Source organism: Lygodium microphyllum, chromosome 12 (assembly GCF_053477565.2).
Source record: "Lygodium microphyllum isolate KBCC chromosome 12, Lygodium_microphyllum_v1.1.10, whole genome shotgun sequence".
Lineage (NCBI taxonomy): Eukaryota > Viridiplantae > Streptophyta > Polypodiopsida > Schizaeales > Lygodiaceae > Lygodium > Lygodium microphyllum.
Genome location: NC_141146.1, coordinates 130,466,909 through 130,488,940, shown reverse-complemented (window position 1 = coordinate 130,488,940; position 22,032 = coordinate 130,466,909). Strand labels below are relative to the sequence as shown.

General features: G+C 44.9%; 1 protein-coding gene across 6 annotated transcripts in view; it reads right to left on the bottom strand.

Moving 5' to 3' along the window:
• HDA14 (histone deacetylase 14) overlaps positions 1–22,032 on the bottom strand; it is a 205,692-nt gene that overhangs the window by 21,380 nt on the left and 162,280 nt on the right. For all 6 annotated transcript variants that reach the window (XM_087690061.1, XM_087690062.1, XM_087690066.1 and 3 more), the window contains one exon: positions 12,969–13,220. In XM_087690061.1, the coding sequence (XP_087546187.1) occupies positions 12,969–13,220 (252 nt within the window). The remainder of the gene's footprint in view (positions 1–12,968; positions 13,221–22,032) is intronic.

Genomic DNA, 22,032 nt, shown 5'->3' with positions numbered 1-22,032 from the left:
TGACAAAGATGACTCCTTGGAGGGCAAGAGGAATGCCAATGTCCATGAAGTCCTTCAATCAAGACTGTGGATGAAGAAGCTCCTCACGATCCTGGGAAACCCCCTTTGAAACATAGGGGCCAAGGAATCCATAGCTGCATCATTGAGATCGTCCCGCTCTAAAAGAGATGGAGGGAACCACCGAAGGTGAGGGTGAGGAATGGGAAGGAACCTGTGAAAAAGATGGTGCATAAGCGGGAAAGGGTATAGCAATAGAAAATTGCCTTGAAGGACCCTGCATAAGAGAAGGGGAATGGAGCCTGTAAAGCCCACTCTCTAAATGGCCTACTTAATGAAGACAACTTGGGTATCAAGCCTAGTAAGGTCATAAATAGAGAGAAGTGGAAAGCCCAAGTCTAGAACATAAAGAGCCTGTGGAACGGAGCTTGATGCATGGTCGGGAGACAAAGACAAAATGCCAATACCACAAATAGACACGGATACAATGCCACCAATATTGATTGAACCCTCAGAGGACATAGATCCTACAACAAATCACCTCATGGAGTCGTATGACCTAAAGCTCCACTATCAACCAACCAAGGGCTCTTTGAAGACGAGGCAACTAGTGAAGAAGGTTCCTCCAAGTCAATAGTATGAAGGAACATTGACTCATGGGAAACTACTAGAGTAGAGGTAGAAGGCTTGGATGGTTTAGCTCCATCCTTTGCTCTTGGACGAAGGTGAGGGTACTTCTTCCGACATTCTCCCCTAGATGTGTCTCCTTCCCATAATATTGCATTTAGGCTTCTTCGAGTTAGAGTCAAAGCTTGAAGGACTCTCCTGTCTTTTAGCCTTTGACTTCCCTTTCTTCTTCTTCCTCCCTCCCAAACCTGCAACAAAAGCTTTGGTGGAGGTGGATCCACTAGCTATCTCTTTGGCGCACTTGTGATACTCTAAAACAAGCAGGGCAAGGTCCTCCCATAGAAGCTTCTTATGGGTTCTCAATGTAAGAAGGCTGGTGTAGAAGACATCAAACCAGGGAGATGGCAGTTGAGTCAAAAGAGTCATAGACATCGTCGGAAGAGATCATCATGCGAAGGGACGCAAGCTCATCCCTCATGTCCTCCAACTTATTGATATGATCCTTCATAGAAGGAAAATCATCAAGAGCGAGCATCTGTAGTTTCTTCTCGAGCGTAATACAGTGGACAAATGTCTTTTGATGGTACAAAGAAGCAACCTTTATTCACACTTTCACTTTTTTTTGCAACCTGCACACATGCACCAGGATAGAATCTTGTAAGCTCATAAAGAGGAAAGATCAAGCTCTAGAGTTGAGCTGATCCCATAAGGCCGAACGATCCATTGATGATCCAACTGTGGGATCCTCCACTGGATGAGAAATATGGTGGGTGACAAACTCCCAAAGATCAAAGGTATCAAGGATACACTCCACCTTACATGAACAGAGCGAGTTTGAACCATCAAGCTAGTTCTCTTTGGGTAAAGAAGGGAGTTAATAACAACTTGATTCAACATAGATTAAGAATCTTTCCTTTAAAGAGAGTAGATGCTGATGAAAAAAAAAGAATACTCCTTGAAAGAGTTCAAACTTAGAACATGCACTCTTAGACAGAGCTCAACTCACCCAACCACCTCTAAGCTATATTCATATACATGAAGGATCTCAATCGCATTCACAATCTTGCTCTCAATCTCAGTCATAATCCCATTTTCAATCTCAATCTCCATGTAATGATCACTATATGTTCTTTATGTAGTAGATCATTCTATACATCTCTTTTTAAAATAGCTTCAAAGACAACAATAAAAAAATTCCGAGCGCTTGTATAGAGGGTGCCATGAATGGCATATGAAGGCCATCAAAATGGGTCTTTTGTGAAACATGGAGAGAACGGAGAGGAGAGAGATTTCGTACAAATGGGCTAGGAGATATCCATCCATCACATGAACTAGCATGAAAATCTCTCTCTCTCAAAGGAAGGGATAGAGACCTCATCCTTTGAGTTAGCAAAGAATTGGTGATAAGACATCTTAGATATTCTACAAGAGAAACACCCATAGAAACTCTGTTTGGATGAGACACGGCTTCGAATAGTGGAAAACAACTACAAGATCTCGAAAAATTCGATGTAGATGGTGTTGAGCTAAAATATGCATTACTTGCTGATTAGCCTCTTAAATAGCCCCAAAACACAATAAAAATGCTCTTTTAGAGTAAAACCCTAAAACGGGGAGCGGTTCGAGAGAGTTCAATGGAAACCCTAAAACGGGGAGTGGTTCGAGAAAGTTTAGTGGAAACCCTAATTTTTGGGGCGCCCTTCCACATCTATAAATAGACAGGCTGCCCCCATTCAGCAATCATCCTTGTTTTGCAGGTTACACCAGCCCACACACCCTCTGCTGCTATTGGCGCCCAGTTTCCAGCCTGCAGCCCGCCTCCATTTGCTGTCCAGCCATCATCGACTGCAGCCACATCATCTCCAGCCTGTCCATTGCTGTAGGTGACAACTCTCAGCTACTAGTGACTGCTCCAAACTGTCCAAGACTGTTGTTCAGCCTGCTGTCCATCATCTCTAGGGTAAGCCAGCCTGCATTTTCAGCATTGCAGGCCCTGACACTCTCAGACACTGTTTCAGCCTGCTGTTTACAGCAGACTGTGCACAGTTTCCAGCCCCCGATCGGTGGTACACTGCTGCGTTTACCAGTTTCCAGCCTCCAGACTGCTGCATTTTGGTGACCAGCTGTTGCCATTCACTATTCAGCACTCCTACACTCCGACTGGTGGTCACAGATTTGGGATCCGTCTTCGGTGGACGTCACACTCCGACATTGCTTTGCCCTTGAGCACACTGTACATTCTTACATTCATTTACAGCATTCATTCACTTCAAAGTTGTGTTCTCTCTCTCCCTTCTTCTATTTGTGTTTGATTTTTTGTGTTTGAGTTTTGAGTTTTGCATTTAGGATTTGAGTTTTTCCCTCTGTGTTTGTGTCTGTGTTTTTGTGTTTTTGTCGTGGTCGTACACTCTGTGTGTCCTCAGTGCAAACCCTACTAGTCTTGTTAACGTGGTATCAGAGTGCCGGTGCTCTTGTAAAGAGTATCTTGCGGATATTGTTGAGGGTTAGTCATTGTGCGAGGCACACAATACGACTCGTAACCGAATCACAATGTCCCAGACACCTTCTTCTTCAGTTCCTATGATGTCTTATCAGGCTTCTCCATCATTGGAGGCTCTGAGACGGCATTATAGACTCGGTGAGGAGGATGACACTCCACCTTCACCAGATTTCACTAACATGATAGAGGAGGACTTTGAGGAGTACTATCACAACAAGTACGGTGATGTTTACATCCCTCCTACCAGTTTTGCTACCACATTCGGACCGGTTGGTGAAGCTGGCCACCTCTTCGATCATGGAGGACATACGGCATTCGAAACGTTTGGCGATCCATCTTCATCATCTCAGCCAGGTCCAATGTCAGGTTTGTACAATTATTATTTTTTGCATGAATCAAAACCCTCATCTGTTTCTTCTTTTGAGGTACATGATCCGGATGGCTTTGCGTATGTGAACTTCAATAGAGGGGGCTCATGAAGCAAACGAAATTTAGGTACATCTAGAACTTCTGTTTCATTTGAGCATATCACACATACTTCTCACTTCCCTCCCATCCCACCCTCTTCTATATCATACCTCTCATCATCTTTCCAAAACCTTGGATTACACTCCACATCTGCATCACACCCTAGGGGTTGGATCTTCCATCTCCGCTCCTAGCACCTTTTCCTTCTCCACCCCATTCTCTACCTCTTTGCACCATGTTACTTTATTAGGGGGAATGCCACCCTTTAACACAATGTTTCTCACCTTTCAGCACATGAGCACACCTATAACTCTTGGGACGACTGTGATGGGCATCCCCCTCACTATCCCCAGCTTCACATCTCCCATGACCACTCATACACAGGGGTTTCCATCCTTAGCTTATGGTGCATCTTCACACTCTCCTTGGGTTACAGCCACACAAGGATTCCCATCTTCTGCTCCCCGTGTTCCCATCCCACCTCCTTGGGTTCCTCATGTGGCTACCATGCCCATGCCTAGTCAGCCAATCCCTACCTATGGATCCACCTTGTATACTACCCGCATGCCTGGTGGGCACTTTGGGGCCCATTCCCAAGTGTACTCCACTCCCCCATCCTACCCCCACCACACTTTTTCACACTATCCATCTCCAAGCACTACCACTCTTGTTGCAACGGCCAAGAATGCCTTCACGGATAAGACACGTTTTAACGGGTCAAATTTCACTACTTGGTTGAATTTCATGCAACAAGTGCTTGAGTCTCAGGGTCTTTGGGACCTCGTCATTGGTCTAGAGCCTATGCCGGACCCTCGACTAGCTCACCCTGACTACATCTGTCAATGGAGAGTCCGCAATGCTACAGCCAATGTTGAGCTAATGCAAGGATTGCTTCCTGAGTTTCACTCTCAGTTGTAGCACTTCCCGCTTGCGTTAGAGCGTTGGAGTCACCTCTCGACCACTATACGGCTCGTGATCGTACTCGGCGCATCAATCTCAACTTTGAGCTTCAAGAGTTCTTTCTTAAGGAAGGGGATGATCTGAAAGTCAAGCTGGTTGACTATAGGCGGTTACTTGCTGAGTTCGCCACTAGTGGCTCTCCAAAGTTAGATGACGATCAGGTTACATTCTTCTTGAATAAGTTGTCTGGAAAATACTTCAATTTCATTCAACACATCATCTCCCAACCTCGATTGCCAACCTTCTACTGAGTTTGAGTGCCAGTTCTTGCGTTACGCAAGGCTGCATGATCAAGTCCACAAGAAATCCTCATCACAGCCTTATTCAGAGCAGAGGGGGTTGGTTGCTTCTTCTTCGGGAGGGAAAACCACCAGTGGCAAGAACTCGCTAGATACGAAGGCAAGCCAATCAAAGGGTGACTCCTCTTCCTTCGACGGAACCAAAGAATCAAGACCTATCTGGTAGCAACTCCTTAAGAAAAACCGTTTTACACACACTGCCAGAGAGCAAGCCATGTGGACGAGGAGTGTCGCTCCAAGGCCCAAGGTCTTTCACCTAAAAAGCCTCAGCAGACCGCTGCGACTTCATAGTCCAGTGGGGCTACGCCTTCCGCTGCTGCCCCATTTGCTCCTCCAGCCCCCACAGTGATTGCTGGACATGTGGCACTCGGATAGCCTTAGTGGCCATTCTTCTCTACTCCTGAAGGATTGGTTGATTGGTCTGCAGGTTCCGATTCCGTTGCACTCCATGCATCTATCTCACCTTCCTCCCCACCTCGTCAGGCGTTCCCTTGATAGAGCCCTGCTACTGGACGTACGCGATGGTGGCCACCTTCTTAGACTAGCATGTCTCTAGGTCCTTTCGGATACCCTAGGTCAGTCTAGCATTCATTTTTCGCACTCTTAAAATCGGGCCCATAGGATTTTTGTCTCTACATTTTAAGTCTTCTACTGCATTTACTCACACACACATACACATTTGCATCTTTGCACTTGTTCCTTCAGTTAGCTTTTCATTTTAGTTTAGTTTTGTTTCTGGAGCATCTCACTACTGACCTCTGTAATTGCAGACTTTGATCTCCTTTGCAGGTTTTGTTTTCAGTGTAGGGCTAACATGCAAGTTTGCCCAGTCCTACCTGGGCTGGAGACTTGAATGTGCGCCATTCCTTCATGGTTTCATCATCCTTGGAGTTTTGCTCTTCTACCAGCATGGAGGTTTCCCCTCCCGAGGCGGATCGTGTAGCATCTCTCTTGATGCTATCATGGCGGTGACTTCTACCTGGCTCTTCCAGCTGGGATGCTTCCTCCTCCTCTTCATTCCTTATGGTTCTCGGCACCACACGAAGACCGACATCAGGCTCCTCTTCCTTCTTCGGCATCTACATCCAGGTTGAGAGGGGGTTGCTACCCTTCTTGGTATTCTACAGGCTTCAATACTTTGTCTTCGACATCGGCTTCTCCCCCCTGTTATATCTTACCCTTTGCATTGCATGATTTCATCATCTTTGTACTAGGGTGCTTGGGCAAGTGAACAATTTTCCCATGAGGGACATTGTCCAAGTGGCACTTGGTGCATGAGCATTCTTCAGCATGTAGCATACTTTGCATCTCATTGTACAGAGCACCACTTGAGCGGATCCTAAGCTGTTTCCACCGGCGGCTATTGTTACCACACCACCATCCTTCTTCATCACATAGATACCTCATCACCTACTTTTCCTCATCATCGACACCCTGAGTGGATGGGTTAGCTTGTACTCTTTTGTGATGTGTTGGGTGTACCCTCCCTACTCCCGTCTTTTGGGTCACTATTACTCAATCCGCCGCATCCCATAAAATTTACCACACTTATTCAAAAAAGAAAAAAGAAAAAAACAACACACAAAGTTCAATGTAGTTCCATCCGCCTTTGTAGGGCTTGGTAGGCCATTGGGCAGCCGACGAGCACCCTTTGTCCGATGCCCTGTCCTCTTTGGGGTGACTACTTGGATTCCCTTGGTAAGATAACCATCACCTTTGTAGTCTTGGTAGGCCATTGGGCAGTTGACATGCATTCTTTGTCCAATGCCTTGGCTGCTTTGGGGTGGGACGCCTTGGAGTACATAAAAGTCACCATGGTTGGCCTAACCTTTCGGCTCAGTTTTGGGCCTGAGAGGGGGTGTTGAGCTAAAATATGCATTACTTGCTGATTAGCCTCTTAAACAGCCCCAAAACACACTAAAAATGCTCTTTTAGAGTAAAACCCTAAAACGGGGAGCGGTTCGAGAGAGTTCAGTGGAAACCCTAAAACGGGGGGTGGTTCGAGAAAGTTTAGTGGAAACCCTAATTTTTGGGGCGCCCTTCCACATCTATAAATAGACAGGCTACTCCCATTCAGCAATCATCCTTGTTTTTCAGGTTACACCAGCCCACATACCCTTTGCTGTTGTTGGCTTCCAGTTTCTAGCCTGCAGCTCGCCTCCATCTGCTGTCCAGCGATCATCGACTGCAGCCACATCATCTTCAGCCTGTCCATTGCTGTAGGCGACAGCTCTCAGCTGCTGGCGACTGCTCCAAATTGTCCCAGACTACTGTTCAGCCTGCTGTCCATTATCTCCAGGGTCAGCCAGCCTGCGTTTTCAGCATTGCAGGCCCTGACACTCTCAGACATTGTTTCAGCTTGCTGTTTACAGCAGACTGTGCATAGTTTTCAGCCCTCGATCGGTGGTACACTGCTACGTTTACCAGTTTCCAGCCTCCAGACTGCTGCGTTTTGGTGACCAGCTTGCTGCCATTCACTATTCAGCACTCCTACACTTCGATTGGTGGTCACAGACTTGGGATCCGTCTTCGGTGGATGTCACACTCTGACATTGCTCTACCCTTGAGCACACTGTTCACTCTTACATTCATTTACAGCATTCATTCACTTCAGAGTTGTGTTCTCTCTCTCCCTTCTTTTGTTTGTGTTTGAGTTTTGAGTTTTGCGTTTAGGGTTTGAGTTTTGCCCTCTGTGTCTGTGTCTGTGTCTTTGTGTTTTTGTCGTGGTCGTATACTCTGTGTCCCCTCAGTGCAAACCCTAGTAGTCTTGTCAACATCTGCTTAGAGGAAAATAATTGTTCCCTGCACACAAAAAGGCTGCAATTGCTGAAAACGAGGATGCAGAAACCTGTTGCCTATGAATTTGGTCGGTTGCTCGTGCCGCCAAAGTCTGTGTTTGCTGATGCAGACAATAGCTGGCAGCAAAACACAGGAAAAGAGGGGAGAAAACAGGTCCTCTGCACGGGAACTAGCTGCATCACAACAAAATGCAGATTTGGGAGGAGCCTGGAGTAGTCAAGGATGGTCGTCTACACTCTGGAGTGGTCGCCTCAACGATAGATGGTGTGCTGCAGCTCCACATAGCTCTGTGCCCTCTCTTTTGGCAATGATAATATGTGAGAGTGCGCAATGGAAGAAGGAACTCGAACATAGAGGAACAAAGAGAGACAATCTACAAGAGAAGAAAAGAAACCTGCACTAAACAAGGAACAAATGCTGAATACAGAAGGCTGATCAGTCCTTGCACACAGGACACAGCGTCAGTGAGGGCACTAGACCAGGTTGATGATGACGGCACAATCGGAGATAGAGGAAGATGACGGAGTTGGAGTGTGCACCTGCCAGAAGGAAGATGACTTGATGATAATGAAGTGTGGAGAGGGGCAGGCTATAAATAGCCAATAACCCCCAATTTGGCCAACCTGCCCTAGGATGCCAAAAAGCTGACCGCCGACTAGCATTGAACATTGGTCGTGCTAGTAAAAGTGACAGAAAAATACTGGTGGCATAGAAAAATTCCCGGAAGGCATGAAAAATGTCCGATAGGCAAATACAGCTCGGAAAATGCAAAAACTACACAAGAAAAGCACACTGGATCCCGATAACTGGAGAAAATGCATAGATATGCACAGAGATGGCCACTTTAGAATGAGTAGCCTCCCCCATCAAAACACATAGCAAACCTATCAGAGGTTCAAAAGTCCTCCAGAATGAGTAGCCTCCCCCTCTAGAATGAGGCTCTCACCGGCAGGAGATGACAGGGCATGACAAAATGACTCTAGCAACAATGCTAGCTACATACACTACACACCTTTTTCTTGTTAAAATATCGAGGATGCATGCTAAGGAGGATCACTGATGAGAAAATAGACAATCATAATGAGACATAAACATTGACAAAGAAGAACAACTGATATTATCCAAGCATAATGCAAGTACAACTAATGAGAATGACTGATGGAATGAGTGCCTTTTATAGGGTTACAGTAGGTGGTATTGGTAGGTGAGGAAAGATGGAAAGTGACTATGGTATTCACCAACTGCAGTTTTAATAAACCATGCATACATGATCTAGTCTAAGGCTTTATTTGCAATGTGTTTCTTTGCCTTGTTTGTTACTTACATAGAGGCTATGGTGGATGTGATTGCACATTTCTCAACACCTCTTCTCAATCACAACCAAGAAAGACACTGAGTATACAGAGGCTGTCATGAGTAGAACCTTGCTAAGTGTAGACATGGAAAAAACCAACCATACAAAGCTAGAGACTATTACAAGGCCTCACTAAGTGTGTAGAGGCTGTAGTGTGTAGAGGTTACATGAGGAGTATAGGAGCTTATGGCGGAAACATTAGGCAACTCCACATTTTAAACTTAAAGTCTATCAAAAAATGAGCTACAAAAGAGGGACTGGTGAGTCCTATCCTTTTGTTCTTAGGGTTCTTCTTCTTCTTCTTCTTCTTCTTCTTCATTGTTGTCTTCATCTTCTTTGACTGTAGCAAGATATACTCTTTGAGATCTTTTCTTAGCATAGCAAAATTTCTCAATATGCCCAATTTTTTTACAAAAGTCACAAACTATGCTCTTCTTCCCTTTCACATAGAGGAGTTGTTGGTCTCCTCTTGGGATGCTTGTTTCTCTCGTGTTCTTGATCTTCTTTTCCTCTTTCAGGAGAGAGGCTTTGATATCCACAAGCTTCAGATTTGGCATGTTGATTAATGTGGTAGACACATTATCAAACTCAGGTGGAAGACTCTTGAGAAGCACTCTAATGCAAATGTCTTCATCCATCTTCAAGTTGATTTCTGCAAGTTGTGTTAATAAGCTTTCCATATAATTCAAATGAGTTGCAAGTGAGGTATTACTTTGCATGTCAAGTCTAAAAAATTCACCTCATATAAATCTCATATACTATGAACATAGGCCCAAGACTTCATGTACAAAAGTAGGAGTAGGCCAATTAACAATGGCTCGAATCTTCTCAGGATCCATTCTCACCAGATTGTGAGAAACAATATGGCCCAAGTAATGAATTTCTGAAAGGAAAAATTTATCATTCTTAGCATTGACCTATAGTCTATGCTTGGGAAGCTCTTGAAAATAAATAGATAGATGTTTTCTATGCTCTTCTTCAGATCGTGAAAATATTAGATTGTCATCAAAGAAGACACATGTGAACTTTGAGTGAGGTCTGAAAGTTCTCTCCATCATTCGATTGAATGTGGCTGGTGCATTAGTCAAACCAAATGGTATGACTAAGAACTCGTATAGTCCAAACGTTGTAGGAAAAGCTGTCTTATGAGCATTTTTAGGTGATAGCAGGTCTTGAGATCAATGTAGCATTTTTAAGTGATAGCCGGTCTTGAGATCAATGTGACTAAAGATACTAGCCCCTTGCAACTTATCCAAGATATTATCTATCCTTGGGATAGGAAAGCGATTCTTGATTGTGATCTTGTTCAAAGATTTGTAGTCTATGCACATACGGAAAGAACCTTCTTTCTTTTGAACAAGTAAGACTAGAGAGCAGTATGGAGAAGAGCTAGGTTGAACTAACCCTTTTTTCAACAATTCATTTACTTGTTTTAGGATCTCCTCTTGCTAACTTGCACTTACTCGGTAAGGCGGTTGGTAGTACCTTAGTTTACATATGGTGCGGAGACAGTAGAGTAGGCAACATTAGAAGCCATGGAAAACCGATCCACATATATACTGTTTTAGAAACCTCGAACAAAGCTTTGACTCTTTGATACATTGGTTACACCATCACTCTTATATGGAGCTCCTATTTGGGGATCGAGCCTCTATCATAGGAGGAGAGCTATAGCAAAGCAGTCACTAGCACATGGAGGGGAGGTTTATGATGGATGCAAAGCAAACGGAGAGGCCCCTAGTGCTGATGATCTCCAAGATGATCAAGAGTAAGTCCTCAATGCCACATCAGAGATGAGAGCACCACCGATTGTGGCTGACGCCCTTTTCCACATAGTCATTTTTATGCAAAAGCTTTGGAGCCGCCAAGGCATAGATACTCTAGACTTGCTCTAGAGTCAACCACACAGCTAGCATTGCAAGGTGATATTGAGTGTTGATATGCCCAAATAGACACATGGTTGCAACGACATGGGCTAAATATGGATCACCTTCTACCCTACAATATAGCTTGGACTCCCCTTTCTTAAAGCTCAGTTGGAAAGAGCTCAAGAGGATCATTAGGATAGACATCATTCAGCTACACATAGCCAAGACTTGATTGTCACCTACCCAGGATCTAGGGACAAAGATGGCTTTCTATTGAAAGCATCTTCAACAAGTATCCCTTGATGGTTTTGTGATCTGACAAAGATATATGGACATACATGTCCAATAGAGTATAGTGTGCCATTGGGCAGCTCTGCACATCCTCACACCAGTTGCAAATAGAGACTAGCCGATCTGGTGTAGACTCCCTTCCCCTAGAGAGTCGGATCTGCTAGCTTTGTTAGCTTGAGCCGGAGACTGAGAAGCACTACATATGTAGGTGCCCAGTATACTACAAGATTAGACACCACTTCCACTGCCTATTTCAAGAAGGATTAGCACCACTATCTAGGGTGATGGATGAGATTGGAGGGCGCTTCCATTGTCTATTTGAAGAGGGATTCAGACCACTAACTAGGGTGATGGACTTCTTGGATCAGCATTGCCTTGGACTCTTCCTCTTGGAGCTATGCCGATATAGAGATCACCTCTTATAGTCTCGAGGGAGGCACCTTGGGGATTCACGGCAGTGTACCCCTAGTAACTTCTTTGGAGCTGCAAACACCTGATACCTAAGATCATAACCCACAGCAACTCGTGGTTCCACCATATTGAGTCACCTTAGACAAAACCAAGCACACAATCATATTATTCATTCATCAAATATGCAGATACATTGCACACTTGATCATTAAGGATCTCACCACCTTGTTTTAATCTGTCACATGGTGCAATGTAATTGCATCGTCAAGAGGTTCTGAACAAGTGACCATAATTCTACTCCAGTGAAAATCTCTTTACAACATGTACCCTGTCCACTTGCATGCAATGAAAAGTTGAATTTTGAATGTACCAAACAATTCCTTGAGAGGAGGTTAGTCTAGGATCAAGTCATCAAAAATGAAAAATCTCAAAGAAAGCCAAGCAAACACTCACAAAGTAGAAATAAAATTGCTAGGGGCATCTAAATGCAAGCTCAATGACTCCTTAGGGGTTCCCTTTTGCCATGATTCTAGTCAACTTTCTTACTTTGTTTCATAGGTGGCATACCCAACACTTCAAGAACATATCCCATCATAGCTCACACACAACAGACTAATAGCACACATTATCAGTATTTCATTAGATACTAGTTTGGGAACACCGGCTGTCATTGTTCACATGAGTATGCATACCATTAGTTCTTCAGCTACTTGTAAGATACATTGTGACACATTCTCAATAATATGTGTTATCACACACTAATCTTCACATGAGATCATGGACCCCCAATGAACACCTCATAGTACATGACATTCCATACATCACATATTACTCTATATAAATATATAAATAAACATTTAGGGTTAGGGTTTTTAAAAAGAGTAGGGTTAGGGATTCAGGTTATTGTGTGGAATGTAATGCAGATCAAGTCCATACACAGTGAAATCATACAATGCACTCATAGAGTTCACAAATTATCATTTAGTGGCCCTGATAAATTAGGAGGCTGTGACAACAGTAATCTATAGTTAGGTTGAAATATCATGATCCAAAAAGTAGTTGCTAATTTCTCATTAACAAGATGTGCAACGATTATCGATGACTAGATGAGTAATTTATACCAGGTTTTGCTCATTCTGGCCCTAGTGAGAGGCCAAGGATCTGCAGGCATATACCATCTTTTCATCTATCCCTACCTTTGTCAATTGAGCATGATCAAGCTAGGAGAATAGCAACATGTGATTCTGTCAAACACTGGAATTATTATGATGCCACTTTGCTAGCAATCAGATAACTGTGATAAGATCAAAATGTCCATGTTCATTTCTGAAATGCAACTGCTTTCATGCATATGCTGGAAATTTATGTTAGTCATAGTTAGCATGAGCACTTACTTGATGAATTGAAAGGAAGTAGATATTTGGATCCTCATAAAAAGCATCATTTGTACCATTTCCATGGTGAACATCAAAATCAATGATGAACACCTTCTGCAATCCAAACTTGCGTTGAGCATATCGAGCAGCAACTGCAACATTTCCAAAAACACAGAATCCCATGGGGCCTGCTGGTATCGCATGATGGCCTGGTGGTCTTATCAATGCAAAACCCATTGGTGGCATTCTGTTCATTCTAGAGGCTGTGACCTTGAGAGAAAACAATAAAATACGTTACTGAGCTGCAGCAGCAAAATTCCATCAGGCATGAAGAATTAAGGGATTAAACAAAGGTGAATGGTACATTCTAAGATTTGACACGTGTCAAAATGCATTAACAAAAAGAGTTAACACAAAAGCAAAACTCTTAATTGATATACAATAATAATCTCATTGTTCAAGGCGATAGAACTAGCATGGATCCTAAAATGTCCTTTGGGTATCCAACCCTAGGTCCTCCAAGAAGTACTCCTCTTTCAATGCTTTCCATGTAGCATCCTATCACCAAAGTGCTGTATATGTAGACAAACATGCTATTGACATTGTCCAAATTGGTACAATGAAAAATACATCTGTTGCACAATAATCCTCGAGAAAACCCCCATGTTATTTGAACAAAGACAATAACTACTTTTTGCATTTGGAATAATAGAAACATTCTTTTTGGAAACTAGGAAGAGAGTAATACAGCTCAACACCCAACCTTATCCTTACTAGTTGGGCTCATTTGACTGGAACATAAAAGGGTTAGTACAATCAGCTCATCTCGTAATGCTTCCTCCATCAACATTCACATGTATGCCATCACATCTTGAATGTGGCTTGATCACATGTGAAACAAGTCTTATTGCAAACTATGGGTAAGGCATTGTTACCCTACACTTGCAGACCTGTAGTGAATGTTAAAGAGTGCACAAGAAACTGGAATCAATAAACACAAAGCACAAACACAAACACAATGAACAGTGAACAAGAAAAACAATAAATTCCTAGAGAACTCGTGAATAGGCAATGGAATCCATAATGAAAGCACAAGAATGAGTACGGTACCAACATGGTAACCAACACACTGATGACCAGCCATAGTGCCTCCATTCTCCTTGTCTCCAACAATGCCAAGTGATGCTATGATGACACAATGATGAGTGGGAGCCTATGTACACTATATAGGCACGAATACGAGACCTAAGAGAATCATGCAAGTAGGCCATAAATGCAGCTGCCTAGATGAGCCGCCCACCTACCTACTTAAAGGCTAATGAAATCCAAACTAAATACATAGAGGTGCCATTAGAGAAAAAACTAAAGATGGAAATGGGGAAGATAAGGAAGATACATGGGGCAATTGATTGATCAAAGAGCTTGAACACGAAGCACCCACACCACCGACACATGGAGCTAGCGCGCTTGATGTCAGGACCTTAGTAGCATACTTTGACAGATGGATCGAGGGCCGGGACTATTCCTTGCTTGGAGATGGCACTGCGATCACCATCTCTTTTCTTGGCCTTGATGAGTATTTTATGCCATACCTTTCTGAGATTGGGAGTACATTCGGCCTCGTCATACTACAGAGGGATAGGACTTTTGCTGACGCAATCTCAGAAGGCCCACACAGATACCATTCGGTCCGAGTGATAATACCCACAGAGTCTTTGCACTGCCTTCCCTAGACTATTAGGATTCCCTCCATTCACGAGGGATTTCTTATCCAATTAGTCTCTTATACAGGCCTCCTTGGTCAGTGCTTTGCTTGCAAGATGATTGGACATCTCGGAGCTGAATGCCCCAGGACACATCGGAGCAGACCTCCTCTAGGGATGAGGGAGGTGGTAGACCCGAGACGCATTAGAGGAGTGATGCAGAGAGCCAGAGATGGCACAAGGCTAGACAGAGGAGGAGACATCATGAGTGAAGAGAGCGCGCTGCTGAGAGGCAAAGACACGAGGGCCTAGAGCTGAGACTGTGGAGAGTGATAAGGGACCTTAGACCGTTAGCCCATGCAAAGCCACTTTAGCCCCCCATTGCTCCCATAGATGCTCCTCTAGATGCCCTAGAGCCAGAGGTCCCACAGCCACTGATAGGGGCAGCACTGCAGATGGATGTGATTCAGCCCACGGAGGCAACAACACTAGTAGCTTCTCAGGAGAGCTACAACAGGCTACAGATACGCCACAGTCCCCCAGACCAATGCCTAATCAGGTTGAGCTTCCCGAGCTTAGCCCATCTCAGGTACCTGACACACAGCATGCAGGGGAAGCCATGATGGCCCAGGACAGTGAACAGGATGTAGAGGACTCAGATGACTACTCTGAGGACTTCCCCCATTACACCCCCTAGCAAAGATAGCGGAGAGGACACATGATTGGGTATATACTAGGAGGCAGTAGAGACAGGCATGGGCTGTACAGCCATGCCGGGTTCAAGAGGTTGAGACACACTCCATGAGGATACTCTCATGGAATGTACGAGGTTTCGGAGGTCGTCACTTTAGGCAGGGCCAAAGCCTCGTGTGACAGGATTTGCACAGAGCCCTAGTAGGAGGATCAATTGATTTTCTTATGTTATAGGAGCACCATCTTTTGGCAAATAGAATATCTCGATGTTGCGGGAAGCTACTGCCAGGTTAGAGTCACACTTACTGGGCAGCAGCTGTAGGTGCGACTGAGATATAGGCTGGAGTATGCATATGTGTTGGGGAGCAGTTGACTCAGTCGATACAAGGCTGGGGTATTCTGATTCCAAGGAGAGCCATGTGGGTCTCCGTGAGAGTGAAGGAGGTACTCATTGGTTTGTTGGCCATTTACGCCCCGAATGGCCAACGAGACAAGAGACAGTTTTGGACCACCCTTAGTCAGTCTCTACCACAGGTTGATCATTGGATGGTAGGGGGTGACTTTAACATGGTGGAGGCTCTTGAGGTCAGGAGAGGAAGATGCACAGAAATCATTAGGGGAGGAGAGCAGGCTGCTTTGGAGTTCTTATTCCAGATTAGGGGAGGACCCATGGTTCACAGCAGAGTTTGGTAGGGCCATCCAAATTTCTGCCACTCCTTTAACTTTTTCTTCTTTTTATGATTTTTCCTATCCTTCCCTTCATCCACTTTTCCTTATTCCACTACCCTCTCCTAACACTTCTATATCTCAACCACCTCAGTTGGTTAGTGACTGTGACGGGTTTGATAATCAGATTTCCAGAAGAAGGGGATGGAGTTCGGATGATTGCCTTACCGGACCTTAGATTAATTGGCCAGTAATTCCAGGAGAATGGACAGCTTCCAGTCAAGCTTATCAGAACTATGCTCATTTTGCCCAGCAGTATTCACAGTCTGCAGATCCCTCAGTGAGATTAACTGCTCACTTTGCTTAGTACCTGGCATATATGCATAGGCACTCTCATAATGATTCTAAACCTATTCCAAAGTTGTGCATGAATGTCAATGTAAGCATTGATTCCCAACAGCTGGATATATTGTATTTTCATGCCCTCTGTTTGCCTAGCAGATACCTGGTCCTGTTGGAAAGGATGTGCTGTCTCCAATTTTTTCAAAATCCTCCTAAAAACTTTGTAGATGAATCCTTATCTATGGATCGTTTCCGACAACATCAATCTTTTAAGAGGGATCATCTTCATTGATACCTTTCCAATGTATGGTGGAAGCTTTTTAATGAAAAACTCTCTTTTTGGAGGAGTCATTCAGATGGTTGTGTTGTGTATTAGTGTTTGTGTTGTGAGTTCATTTATGTCAAATCAACGTGGTGGTTTCCTATTGGATTTCGTGTACGAGCTACATTTTGGAGATTTGTGGTGATGGGGTCGTGGATGGAGAATTGAAGCTGATGCTGATGAAGACAAAGAAAACTTTTATATCCTTTATAAATTTGTTGTGATTTTTAGTTTAATAAGAGGTGTTAATGTATACAGGGTTTTCCTTTCTTTGTATTTTTATATTAGAAACAGGTTATAAGTTGGGGTCGTGGTGGATGGATTCTTTTTGAGAAGATATTGAAGATCAAAGTTGAGATTTTAAATGCACTTGTATTTCCTTTTTCCTGGGTCGCGAGGACGCTTCCTTATTAAGCGTGGGGATATGTTGAGTGTTGAAATGACTTATTTTTTGGCTGATTTTTGTTGTTTTTGAGAGCTGAATGGTTGATTTTATGAGAAGATTGATTGGTTTGGAAGTGGTTTGAGAGTGTTTTGGATGATAATGATTGTGTTTTGGAAGTTCATGATGTTTGTTGGTGGTTCTATGATGTTCTGATAGGTTCTGTATACCTTCTGTTTTGTTCTGTTTTGCTCTGTTTTAGTCTGTTTTGTTCTGATTGTCTTCTGTAAAGAGGGATGGAGTATTGATTGATGAAGATTGAGATCTTGTGAAAGCTTATTAAATAGTTGGTGAGAGTTTGGAATGATTTGAGAATAAGTTATGTGGTTTTGATGATCTTCTGTAACCTTCCGTAGAGCTTCTGTTTTGTTCTGTACTGTAGCTGTTCTGGTACTGTTCTGTGACTGTTCTGTATGCTTCTGTATGTGTTCTGGTGGATGAGAGTGTAGCTTGGGAAAGTTTTCTAGCCTTGGAAAGAGGTGAATACAAGTGCAAAAGAGCTGAAAGAAGTGGAAGAAGTAGCTGCTAAAGACTCAAGTGAAGACTAGAGTGAAGTGACAGTAGTGAGCTATGAAAGGACACTGTAGTGGCTCTGGTGACCCTTCATATCAGACATACCTCTTGGGAGGGGTATCCACGACCTAAGAAGGATTATTGAGAGTGATTTTGAGAGATTGTAGTGAGGATATGATGTATTATTGATGGAGAGAGAGAGAGAGAGTCAGAGATAGCCAATTCTACTCAAACAGAGTGATTGTATATGAGAGATTGAGAGAGAAGACTATGAAGATATTGAAGATGAATACTATGTGATGTATTTCCATTCAAAGATGGTGTATTCCTTTGCTTTCTTTGTTCTATAGATGGATTTTGTGAAGATATTGAAGAATATGGTTGATTCTATCAAAACCGTGGGAGATCTACATGATGCTGCATGAAGATTTGTTGTGCCTGGTGTGCTTTTCTTCATTGTGATCATATGAAACATGATAAACAAGCTTGTTGATGTTACAAGATAGATTTTCTTGCAAGAGAATTCCCTTTTCCTTGGTGTTCCTCTTGGGGCACCACCCTGCCGTCTCCCTCTCTGTCGTCTTTGGACCCGTGCAAAACCATCAACATCCACTTGCGGGCTTGTCGGCGGAGCCACCTTGGCTCCAAAATGCGTGCAACTTGCTGCCTGATGCCCAAAGTCGTGGTAGTGCGAGCACTGCCCTGGCTGCCCCAACACAATGACTTGCTACCTAAAGGAGTGCACGCCCGCCTCAATCTCTAGGAACTGTGGGATATTCTTGACCTCTTTCACTGCCACCCGTACTTTTGGGACTCTTGCCGCTGTCACTGCATCCGCGAAGGATGTGGGAAGGATAGTGCCGAAGAGCCGACCAAAGTCTTCCACCAACTGGTGATACTCTATTGCCAGGCCGGGGAAAAGAAGGGTGTCTGGGTGCCGGAGAAACCTGTTGTGGAGTGCAAATGCCTCCACAGTAAAGCCACTGTACCAGGGGACCATGTATATGACCCCCTTTGTGGACGCATACGGTGAATTGGCAAGTAACTCATGAGCTGCGTCTGTCGAATTGAGCCGGACCATGAAGATCCCTTGGCCCAGTAGGACCGCCTCCACGATCTGGGCTGTGCCGATGCGCAACATGGAGTGAAGCTAGTCCTGAAGTTGGGCCCTGGCTAGAGAATGTCCTACTACGTGAACATAAATTGCTGTTTCCTTTAGCTCCAGTTCCTTAGCTTGGACGGCTAAGAGTTGCTCTTCAGAGAGGATGACACACAAGGTGTTTGACTGGGGGGCACTGACTGAGTGCGCTTGCGTTTGAACAGAGGTTTCTATTGCACGTCCCTTCTGCGAGACAACCAATCATGTCGCGGTGCTACCTGGTGGGGGGGTAATTGCTGCAGATAGAGGGAACAACTAGGGGGTGGGGGGATCAATCGCAAGGGGGGGGGGACTATGCTGGTTTCCGTGGAAAGGAGGCCTGGCGAGGGAGGCTTGGCGGGGGGCGCGGGGGGCGGGGGGAAAACAGCGAATCTGTCAGGGCGTGGGGAAATGGCCAAGCAGGGGGGGAAACAGCAAGGCGGGGGAGGGGTGGGGGGGGAACAGCGAATCTGTCAGGGCGTGGAGAAACGGCCAAGCAGGGGGGGAAACAGCAAGGCGGGGGGGGGGGGAGGCAGACTGGCGGCCGTTGCAAAACGTCGGGGCGGGGGGGCGCGAACAGTGCGGGGGGCGAAGAGTTGGACGGCCACGATCAGTCGGGGCAGGGGGGGCGATCAGTCGGACGGCGCGGGCAGATGGACAGGCGTGCGTAGTCGGGGCTGGGGGACAGTAGCGCGATGCGATGGGCGTGAGCTCAAGCTAGTGCCAATTGCTAAGTTCCTATAGCTAATAGCAATAAGGATCTTCAGGATATATCCACTGGGGAGTCTTTATTGAGGATTTGGACAGAGATAGTCCACACTCTTTGTGGGAGATGGGAGAGGTTGCAGGGCAGCTATGAGAGGATGGGAAAGAAAAGAGAGGCTTTCCTGCGGATTTGGGATTCAGACACCTTTCATACTACCCCTCAGATGGTCTGCCACTTTAGCCCACCAGACTGGTTGTTTACACAACCATTGTATCTTTGATGTACTTAGCTACTCTTCACAGAGTTTCTTGTACTTTGTATTTACCTTAGGGGGATTTTCTCTGAGGTGTTATTAATAGAATTCTCCTTTCTTGGGAAAAAAAAACAAGAGTTAACAGTTCAGAAAGCCACAGTTTAATGACAAACAAACAAAACATGTAGTACGAATAAGACTAGGATCAACAGTGACCAGAGTTGAGTGTTAGCAATAAATCAAACATAGACGACCCTAATTCAAGCTCAAACACTAATTTGGAGTGTGAGGAAGTGTGAAATGCAAGTTGTCAAAAGGTGAAAAGCAGCAATCATCAGCATGTAACTGCCACTCTCCAACAATTAAAGTCAAAATGATAGTCAAAAAGTGAAAACATCGGCAGAAATCAGCAGTCCATCCAAAAAAACAGCTAAAATGGAAAGACATCAGTCCAAAACAGCCAGTTGTCAAGCATGAAGCAGCAAGATGGCAGTCACAGAGTCCCAAGCAAGGTTGGCAGGTGCTGGAGAAGGAGGACGAAAGTCAAGAGCTGTTGCTACCCTCTGAAACAGGCTGCCAAAAAGTATGTCATGCTTAGGAAGATGAAACACAAGGTACGGCAGCCGTACCAAGAGAAAACATAATGACAGAAGGTCCAACCAATGAGAGCGCAGCAGTGCAGAACCTGCATTCAGCCAAAACACAGCAGACAAGAACCCCAGGATCTAGCAAGCTAGACGTTTGATACCAAATAAGAGCGCAGAATGGAAACAGAAGCAATAAACATAAGGCACACATAGTAACCAGCACTTAAATGAGACAATGAGACAATGAGACACAATGCCTCCAATCTCCCTCTCTCTAAGGATCCCAAGCATTGCAATGATGATGCCAATGAGGAAGAGGAGTAGGAGCCTATAGAAGGCAATAGTGGAAGAGACCTGAGATGATCAGGCAGGTTGCCCATAAATGCAGCCCCCAAATGAGCTGTCCAGCTGTCCATTAAATCCTAAAGAAATGAACAATAAATATAGTGCTCATACCCATGATATGCATAAAACTAACGTTAAATAGGAGCACACATAATTCATATGATTTTCAATGATAAAGGTTCACATGACACATATAATTGTTAACATACAACTAGTTGCTATAACCAACAATGCCAACATACATAGGTCAAGGAACACACAGAACTAACATACATTCTTGCAAACAGCTACTTACTCCACCCATGATATCCTCCAAAAAATCTTAAGACCCAATAAAATCATGTTGACTGTGCCTCCATGTGCCAGTAGCCATAGGAAATAAGACACCCTCCATGGACTCCAGCTATCCCACAAGCATCGTCAGAAGGTCCAACAGCAAGCCTTAGTAATGTTGTGTTCTGCCCAATGCCTGCTGCATGAGGCTGCCCAATCCATCTCCTTATACATCAAGGCATGCCTACCAATCCATGCTGTGTAGGCCAAGAAGCCCTGGGCCTTCTTGGCAACCGCAATGGCCAGTCAGAGCCACTCTTTGGGGTCCCACTCTACCTCATCCAGGGGCCAGCTCTCCCAAATCTATAGGTGGCATTCCCAGAACTCACTCAAGGGCACATAGGGGTCCAGCAGCTAGGTCTTCTCCTGGAGTTCGATGACACAGATCCTCCTCCAGGGTAAAGCTAGTAGCTCCTCCTGCTAACCTCTGTTGAGTGCTAGCCTTCCACTGGTCTGGACTGTGAACAACCCCTCATGGGGGCACCGCACACTCTTACCTGCAGCTTGTAAGGGGATACCTACTAGCAAAAACCTAGCTGCCCACACCTCACCAGGCAACACCAGCTTCCGAATGGGTGGGGTCCAACCAGTCCTGAGGGATAGCTGCCTCAATCTTCCTCCTCTAATCTCAACTCCACACTGGCAGCCAGGTGCCTATCACCTGGTCAGCCAGCCTATAAACCTCCCTCCATACTGTAACAATACGGGCAGTGTCAGCCTCCCACGTCACCCACTAGACATGGAGGCACTCGCTGATCTGAATCCTGCCACAATTTCGAACCTGGGGGTTCCAGCACTGGCTGGCAGCATTGCTCCTAACAAGTTGGAGACCTCTGAATCAGGGCCTTACGTAGGCCCTGCCTCAGTCGTGTTGACTGCACAAGGAGGATGTCAGTGGTGTGATCTGTGCTGACATGAAGATCCATCTCAAGAATGGCCTCCACTTCCCATCAAGCTGTGGCCTGCAGTCCTGGGGCCCCTCCTACAGAACAACCTTCCATTTTTCCCCCTTGCATGAGCCCGTGAACCACCAGCTTGC